This window comes from Rhagoletis zephyria, unplaced genomic scaffold (assembly GCF_001687245.7).
Source record: "Rhagoletis zephyria isolate East Lansing unplaced genomic scaffold, Rhagoletis_zephyria_1.1 Rzeph_scaffold_03517, whole genome shotgun sequence".
In the NCBI taxonomy this organism is placed as follows: Eukaryota; Metazoa; Arthropoda; class Insecta; order Diptera; family Tephritidae; genus Rhagoletis; species Rhagoletis zephyria.
The window spans coordinates 30225-38519 of record NW_016160600.1 but is presented as its reverse complement, the minus strand read 5'-3'; the positions used below and the strand labels follow the sequence as shown (position 1 = coordinate 38519).

Below are 8295 nucleotides of genomic sequence, written 5' to 3'. Positions count from 1 at the left end.
AATTACATAAATATTTTCAATTCGAAGCAGTGCTCGCGCATAAAATGGCATGGCAGTTTTTGAAACGTCTAACGCAATCGGATAGCATTTTACAATCCCTCCGCCCTTTGGCCTACATATCCTTGATTGGATTGGCACCATTTCGTATGAGCGTCAACAAAGAAGTGCGCACTTCTGTTTGCTCATTCGCCGCGGGCATTGTGCATTTTTGCTTTTTTGTTTTATGTTTCTTCCTTTCACGACACGAAGGTGACTCCATCATTAGCTACTTCTTTCAGACCAGCATAACGCGATTGGGCGATGCGACGCTCTCGCTAAGTGGCATAATTGCAATGGTTACAATATTCAGTTCGATTTTCTTTAAGGTAAGTGATCTGAGCGTAAAAAGCGTTTAATTAATTGGCTATTTTTGTAATTGTATATATATTTATTCCTTTGTACTTACTAATAGCGCAACCTGCTGCTGAATATCATACAAAATTGCCTGGTGGTGGATGATATATTTTTACGTTTGGGCCTAAAACTCGACTATCGCAAAATACTGTTGTATTCATTTGTGACTTCGATGGGTTTATTACTATTCAATGCTGTCTATTTGTTGGTCAGCTATATGCTTTTGCGTTCAGCAGAAATTTGGCCATCATTTGTGGTGTTTACAACATTCGCCTTGCCGCACTTAAATATCAGCATTATGGTCTTCAAATTTCTATGTACCACACATTTGACACGTACACGATTTCGCATGATGAATGAGGTAACTGAAAGGGAAACAGTTATTTGTATATAAATATGTAAACAATAAGCAGTAATGCTACAATGGAAATAACAATGATACTTATGTAGATAGATAGCTTGATATTCGGTTGAGGCATGCACTGAGACCAGAAGATCTATTGTAATGCCCTCTTGCTCGTTACAACGCCTTGGTCATCCCTAGCTCTTTTAGGAAATCCAGTAGGTTGTTTGGTGACATCGAGTGTTTGTGATTCGGCTGCGGGGTCCCTAAACCCGGTACTTCTCTCGTCTTCGCGCCACAGCATCACATTCGAGGAATATGTGATCAGAAGTTTCAGCTGTCCTGTTACAGAACCGGTATGAATCTATAGGACAGAGTCCGAATTTGATAGATTAATGGGCTTGTCATAACTTTTCCTATTGTATCCTCCCAATAGCTTATTTTCCTGCCGCTTCCCAGTGACTTGGTTCCAGTACAGTTCTCTACTTGTTTTTTCTTCTCTGATGGTGTGTAGTCCTATTGCAAAGAAGGACTTGAGACCGATTGGTGTTGTTGTTGCCACCTTCATAGCAAACCTGTCCGTCACTTAATTTCCTTTTATGCCTTTGTGGCCCGGGATCCAGCGAAGGAAGACTCTGTTGTTTGCTGCTAAGGCTTTTAGTCTCTCTATGCACTCGAGAACCAATGCAGACATGATTTCATGAGAATGAGGGGCGCTGAGTGCGGCTGGCCTATCGCTTAATGTTAGGATGTTGTCGTTGCGATATTTTCGCTGAAGATTAATCACTTCACGCAGATTGATGACGTGAACCTGCACTTGGGAGTCTGCCATGGAAACTGCGATCTTAAATCCTGGACCAAAAATGCCAAGTCACTAGGTTGACGCTCGAGACCCAGGCCACCGATTCATGGATTATCATTGGTCATCATCTGATTAACCTAGGACCGCAGCCGCATGTTTTTCCCACAAGTCGTTTGCATACCATTAGTTCTCTTGTGGCTCTGGATGTTGTCATGTCGACGTTTTGAGAATTTTCCTGTTGAGCGTAATGCCAAAATATTCCACGTCAACTGTGACATGTTGACAGTAGATACTTCATTTCATCCTAAACCAGGCCCACACGCTTTACTTCTCTATATAGGTTACATTTGGTTAGGCGAGTGCTAGAAATGACTTGTACTTCCACTCGGAGGCCGAATTTCACACCTCCTTCTAACCGAAATTATTCCATATTGTCAGTACAATGTCTGTTAAACCATTTTCTATCCCAGACGAAGCTGTAGAGCTCCGATATGCTTGAAACACCTTACCTGTGGTGAATCCATTCCTATTCTTTCTCATCCGACAACTTCTGCTGAGAGAACTTGTTGGTATACGCTATCGATGGAACATTGGTCCAGTACCCTGTGGTGACGCCGTTAAGAGCCCATCCTTCAGATTTTTTTTTAGCATCAACTGTTCTTCAGTACGGCAGCCGCTGTGGCTGAGAGGTAAGAGGAGGGTACCACTCCGTAGGAGATTGTTATTACTATTACGACTCTTGTTGAATCTCAGCCAGAAGGATCTTTAGATCTCACAGTTGTCATGGTTGGTTCATGGGGAATTAGCTACTGCTTACCTTCCTTATTAGGTAAGAAATCGGTGATAGTAGGGAGTTATACGCTTCGTCCATTTTAATTTCCGAGGCACTTTTAGCCATCTCATCGGTTATTTCGTTTTGAGTTTGCCATATCCAGGAACCCAGCAGAGAGAGGTTTTGACATGACTCAGTGAACCCAACGAAGATCTCCTCCTGAAAGATACTGCAGCAATCAGGCAGGGACTATTTTTGCCTTAACTGTAGACTCCTTTTTCCATCCTTGAGACATCGGTTTGGATGGAAATATCATCATTTAGCGACAGTACACCGCTTTACCCAACTTCCCTTGTGGGAAGTGTCGGCCTTTTGCTGACATTGATTCCATAAGCCATCTGCCATCCCGATACTTCCTCTTTCCGAATTGGTTTTGGTATTGCGAAGCCTTGATGTCTCATTGTTCCGAAGAACTTCTGCCAGGAATCTTTCATTGCTGCCCTTATTTTACTTTTTTAGTAATTTAGCTTGTTATATAGTTTTCCCAATCTTGTTCACGACAGTGTATTTTGGCTTTATTGTCCTAACTCCATATACCACCCGGTCACCTTTGGATTGGCCTACCTCCTAATTAATTAAACTTCATCGCATTACAATGCTCTTTCTTAATCCCAGTATTTATCCTAATGTACCCCATTGGTTGAAGGTATTTCTGCGTGTCTTGTGATAGCTTTCGATCCTTCTCTTCTTCAAGGTGGGTTTTCTTGCCTCCCTGTAACTTTTTTGACCATGCTATGTCCATACCTTTACTATGGACCCTTGTGAAACGGTCAACCAATACTCCAGCTTCGCTAAGTTTATTGGTGCACCTGGCTCATTTTTCATGCAGATAATTATTCCACTTCTAAAAAAATCGTACTTTATTCTGAAGGCCAGCATCCCACTTTGGCTTTTATCATAGTTTTTATGATTCATCTCTTCTTTCTTATTTATCTCTCGATAACCATCTTGGTCGCACCTTGCCCTTTTTCTCTGCAGGGGCTTGACATTCCACGTCAGAAACTAGAGTGGCGATACCATTGCACACTTTTGGTGGTGTGTTGAATAGTACTCTCCTAGAGCCAGAGTGAGACCGGCATGGCGAATCATTTCGACGTATATTGCGACGTGCTCTGCGCCTATCACAATGTGATTGGATTCGCTTTTCGATCCGATGACAACATTGTAGCATGGTGGATCTTCTGTTGACAGAACTTATTGCTTCACACTACCATGTTTTGGTTTACGGTGAAGGTGATCAGCCTGAATCCGCGCAGGTATCGTCAAGTGACCTAAATTCTCCGACAATACTACCAAAGATACCTTCTTTGCCTATCCCAATTTTTATGTCGTGGCGAGGTTTGGACGCAAATAAGCGATATGTTGATGTGGAGATACTCCATTCCCAGTAGATAGATTTGCTCTCAGAAAGACGTCAAGGGGGCGGACAATCAGAGTCCTTAAAACGGTTGACTGGACGAATACCAAAAGCGGGTAGCCCATCCGATGCTTATATGTCGCGCAATCACATTTTGGGTATTAATACCTCGTTAATCACGTTTGTATAGCGAGCCGCAATCCATCGGCTGATCAGGTAACACACTGGCTGACTATCAAATCTCGCTCTTGAGCTGCTGACGTTGTCCAGTGAGCGCAAGAGTAGGAATTAATTATAGTTGAGGAACTGTTGCATAATACCCAGATGCTTCAAATTACTTTATCTCACTTCATTTGCCTAATATTAAGTATAATCCTCTAATTTTAATTCCCTTCACAGGTCCTGCAAGACATACTCGACTCGCATATCGAGGAACGTGATGCCATCGAGCTCTCGCCCATGCATTCAGTGATACGTATAGCACGCCGCCATAGCATACCACGGCGACATGTAGCAGCTGTTATTCAACCAACCATCACACCACGTCCACGCTATAGCGTCACTTCGATTGTGCGTGAAAATCCTGAAACAGCGCTGAAGCAAGTGAGCCATGTACACAATTTACTTTGCGACATTTGCTGTACCATTGAGGATTATTTCAATTATCCAATGCTCGCCATTATCGCTATATCCTTTCTATTCATTCTATTTGATGATTTCTATATATTGGAAGCGATTATAATACCAAGTCGTGTTGATAAATTTGAAGCAGATGAGTTCTTCGCATTCTTCTTTACGCAAATGGTGTGGTATGTGGTAATAATACTTCTGATCGTCGAGGGCAGCAGCAAAACTATTAGGGAAAGCAATAGAACTGCAGCTATTGTACATAAAATATTGAATATTTCTGATGACTCGGCTGTGCAAGATCGCCTTTTGCGCTTTTCAATGCAACTGTCACATCGACCTGTGGCATTCACCGCAGCTGGGCTTTTCAAATTGGATCGCACTTTGATATTTACGGTGAGAAGTGCTGGCGTTTGTTAAGGAAATAAGATGGAATTTAATTTGGTACTTTCATATTTTTTGTCTTACCTTTAGATTTGTGGTGCCGCCACTTGCTATCTCATTATTTTGATACAATTTCGCTCCACGCCGTCCCACTGGGAACGAACAAACGCCTCATCGGCAGCCGTTCCAGCTTCAGGATGAACAGATGTGCCTTAAGGATGGAAAAATATCTATTTCAACCTAAAATGTCTCAAATAAGTGTCACTCATGCAAACTAATTATTGTAATAATCTTGCAAAATAAATACGTACAAAAGGTTTTATATTGCTTTTCATTAATGTAACAGAAAGTATTTACCTTACAATTACAAGTAACAACATTACAATTATCTCCAGAGTTGTGAGCAATACTGCTGACAGTCCTTGTTCAGATATTAGTCCAGGTCGTTCCGATAACATGCCCGCAAATGCTGTTGTTCTAACATCATAAAAACATTCCCACAAAGTTTTGAGAAATGTTCTTGTAGTGACTGTGCTTGGCCAGGGGTACATTCATAAATCCGAGGCGGACCGCTTTCGACGCAAAATGCGTTTTTATTATAGAACATTACCCGGCCGACGTTTCAATCATATTTTTCAATACGTATTAAATCCACACTGTAATTAAATTTTAAAGTGTGTCGGGAAAACACATCTGACTTCCACCACCGCTTTTGAAAACAGCGCTTTCCGTTTCCCTTATGTGTCTCTTCCTTCGCTCAACGGCGACATCTGTGCTTTGGATACTATAACACCAGGGAACAGCTGATTTTGACTTTTCGCGAAACAAATCACAAAGAAAGACACACCAAAAGCGAAAACCATGCCGGGAAAAAGGTAAATTTTATTTCTGATTTGACTATAAAAAAAGTTAATAAAGCCATATTTTCCAATGCTCCAAATCGCAAGCAAACGGCCATGGCGAAAAGAGTTAAAGAAGCAACGACGGAGGCGCAGACGGCGGAAAGCTGCTGTGGCGCGTGACTTGCGTGTGGAAGAAGGTAAATCTATTTGCAAAATATCACTTGCGTTTCAAAAAACTACATAAATTAAAATCTACACAGATGAAGCCAGCAAACTCAAAGATCCGGCCTACCAATTGTGGCTACAACAACAGTCTCAACTTGAGGAGGAACAGCTCCGCGCAGCTGAAAAGCGTCATGCAGAAGAAGAGGAAACTTGGTTGAGGCGCGATTTGCTTGCTCAACGTGAATTCCGGCTAAAGCAACAGCAACGCGAAGCAGCGGAAGCCGCAGAAAGAGCTAAACGTAAACAACAAGCAGAGGAACTGGCTGCAAAGGAAGCCGAACAACGACGACGCCGCGAGGAACGTGAACGTAGCGAAGCGGCAGCAGCTGCGGAGTTTGAGCAAATGTTGCAATGTACAGAAAGGTTCCTTAACACTGATGGTCCAGCACCTGCAGAGCTGAGACGTGTGGTAGAGTCACGTCCCGGTCAGAATTTGTGTATTCTCTATGATCGTACAAATTGTTGCCGCTTTGGGCCGTCATGTGCGAATAATCATCGTAGACCGTTGCTTTCCAACATAATTGTTGTGCGTCACTTCTTTATGCATCCGCTGTTGGAACAGGAAGAGCACAAAGAATACGCAAATGCTGATGGTGGTTTGGAGTTAAGTGAGCAGGACTTGCGCGAGGCGTATGTAGAATTCTTTGATGATGTAATACCGGAATTGCAGGGATTTGGTTATTTACGAAATTTCCGTACTGTGCGTAATGTGCTGCGACACTTGCGTGGACATGTGTTCGTCGAGTACTTGGAGGAGAGGTGCGTTTGATGAATCGCTGCGTGTGATACATGTACAGAAAATTATAATCATTTTTCATTTGCAGATCCGCTTTAAAAGCTTTTATAAAGCTACAAGGTCGCTTTTATGCCGGCAGGCAACTAAATGTAGAATTTTCAAGCATTGAAAATTGGCGGGGCGCTATTTGTGGTACGTGAGGCGTTAGCAGCTAACACATATTGCTCTGATGGTATCCTTTTTAGAAAAACAAATAACAATCTAAACATCAAAACGATCAAAAGAAAACATACAGGGCACATAACTTGTGTTAAATATGATTTTTAATTGTATCTCTCTACTTTAACATTTTATGCTAAACACTTTTCCTTAACAAAACTTTCTATTTCTCGAAAAAAGGCTTATCGCACGCGCACAAATGTCCTAAGGGTGATAAATGTAATTATTTACACTTATTCAAAAACCCTGGTAATAAGTACAACACGCCTTTGGTGGCCAAGAAAACACCAAGTGGTAGGGTGCAGGTAGCCACGCCCCTAATAAGGTAAAATACATATCCTCGTTTGAAGTACAAAAGCGCGTATCGTCGTCGTTCTGACCGCGTAACTGACCTCTTTTTGTCAAAAATTGGATTTACTCACAGAAGCCCTTGGTTCAAGCCTTATCCATTCGTCCTGAAATATACTAGCCAGAAATGCGATTGCTTTATAAAAGAGAGAAACATTTTGAAATATGAGTGTTTTTACTTTACAAAATAATTAGGCACCCTCACATACGTGGTTTTGAATTATCTTGATACGCGGTTTTGTACTTTAAACGACGATATACATATTAACAAAGCAAGCCTTGAATTATCCTTAATTCCTTTAATATATTTTTCAAGCTGGAACATGGTGACAGCGAATGATGTGAAACACAATTCACGCAACTGGCGTTGGTCCGAAAGTCCTGAAATTGAAGTTGCAGCAACGAGATTTGATCCAGAAAAGACTGAGAAAAAAGTTAGCAAAAGCGATGATTGCCGTAGATATAAAAATGATGATAAACTAAAAAATTCCACCCACACCCAAACAAAAAACGAAGATGTCGATGGTAAATCAATGCGTAAACGCAAAAAACACAAACATGAGCGCGACAAGTCTCATAAAAAGCACAAAAGAAAGCGTTCGCGCAGCTCAAAGCATTCTGAAAAGCATCAAGACTGCCAAAATGAGTCCAGAACTAGTGACAATAAGCACAGTAAAAGCAAATATGATCACACTACGCGCTCTTGTACACCCAGCACTAAGAGTGATGATGGTCGACAGAGCAAATCTGCTGGAAGTGAAAGTAGTCGTTCAGCTAGACAGGATGATGACAAGGGAGAGCATAAGAATGGCAGCGACAAATGCGAGCATTCAACTGCTGAGGAGAGGCATAAAAAGCGAAAATACCATAAATCTAGTAGCTCAGATAGGTGCATATAGTTTTGCTGAATTACAGTCTGAGAAATATTGTTAATATTACTATTTTTTTTTTTTAATCGCCTAGCTTTACTCCAAATAAAAATAAAAGCATTGACAGCAACAGAAGTCGGAGCAAAGAAAGTCCCGAGCGGAGAAACGCGGCGTCGAAGTGTTAACAGTGGTTTATTTTGAAATATCTTCTACCTCTGGTGCAGATCAAAGCACATCTAAGGCGCCAAGGGTAATAATTGACTCTTGACGTTTTGCAGTATCACCGACGATATTCTGCAAGCACTAAATATTTTCAAT

The 8295-nt window shown here is 41.6% G+C and overlaps 2 protein-coding genes across 3 annotated transcripts; both read left to right on the top strand.

The window, feature by feature from the left end:
* Gr28a (Gustatory receptor 28a) lies at positions 1-4992 on the top strand. Its single transcript, XM_017624165.1, has 4 exons — positions 1-365; positions 452-754; positions 4127-4750; positions 4829-4992. The coding sequence occupies exons 1-4, from the start codon at positions 45-47 to the stop codon at positions 4937-4939; spliced, it is 1359 nt and encodes a 452-aa protein (XP_017479654.1). The 5' UTR covers positions 1-44; the 3' UTR covers positions 4940-4992.
* A 541-nt stretch (positions 4993-5533) lies between these two features.
* LOC108369157 (U2 small nuclear ribonucleoprotein auxiliary factor 35 kDa subunit-related protein 2) lies at positions 5534-8295 on the top strand. 2 transcript variants are annotated; one of them, XM_017624163.1, is made up of 7 exons: positions 5534-5613; positions 5686-5777; positions 5841-6564; positions 6630-6733; positions 6941-7085; positions 7425-7997; positions 8072-8295. In XM_017624163.1, exons 1-7 carry the CDS (start codon positions 5600-5602, stop codon positions 8160-8162), a joined length of 1743 nt encoding a protein of 580 aa, XP_017479652.1. In that variant the 5' UTR covers positions 5534-5599; the 3' UTR covers positions 8163-8295. The 2 variants fall into 2 exon arrangements, with proteins under 2 accessions (XP_017479652.1, XP_017479653.1); XM_017624164.1 differs by lacking the exons at positions 7425-7997; positions 8072-8295 and having other exon boundaries at positions 6630-6773; positions 6941-7032.

Bases quoted from the DNA above. Each gene is read 5' to 3' on its own strand.
- Gr28a (XM_017624165.1), top strand. From the start codon at position 45: ATGGCATGGCAGTTTTTGAAACGTCTAACGCAATCGGATAGCATTTTA. The intron at 366-451 runs GTAAGTGATCTG...ACTTACTAATAG, and splicing joins TCAGTTCGATTTTCTTTAAG to CGCAACCTGCTGCTGAATAT. The intron at 755-4,126 runs GTAACTGAAAGG...TTCCCTTCACAG, and splicing joins GATTTCGCATGATGAATGAG to GTCCTGCAAGACATACTCGA.
- LOC108369157 (XM_017624163.1), top strand. The intron at 5,778-5,840 runs GTAAATCTATTT...AAATCTACACAG, and splicing joins TGACTTGCGTGTGGAAGAAG to ATGAAGCCAGCAAACTCAAA. The intron at 7,086-7,424 runs GTAAAATACATA...ATATTTTTCAAG, and splicing joins GTAGCCACGCCCCTAATAAG to CTGGAACATGGTGACAGCGA.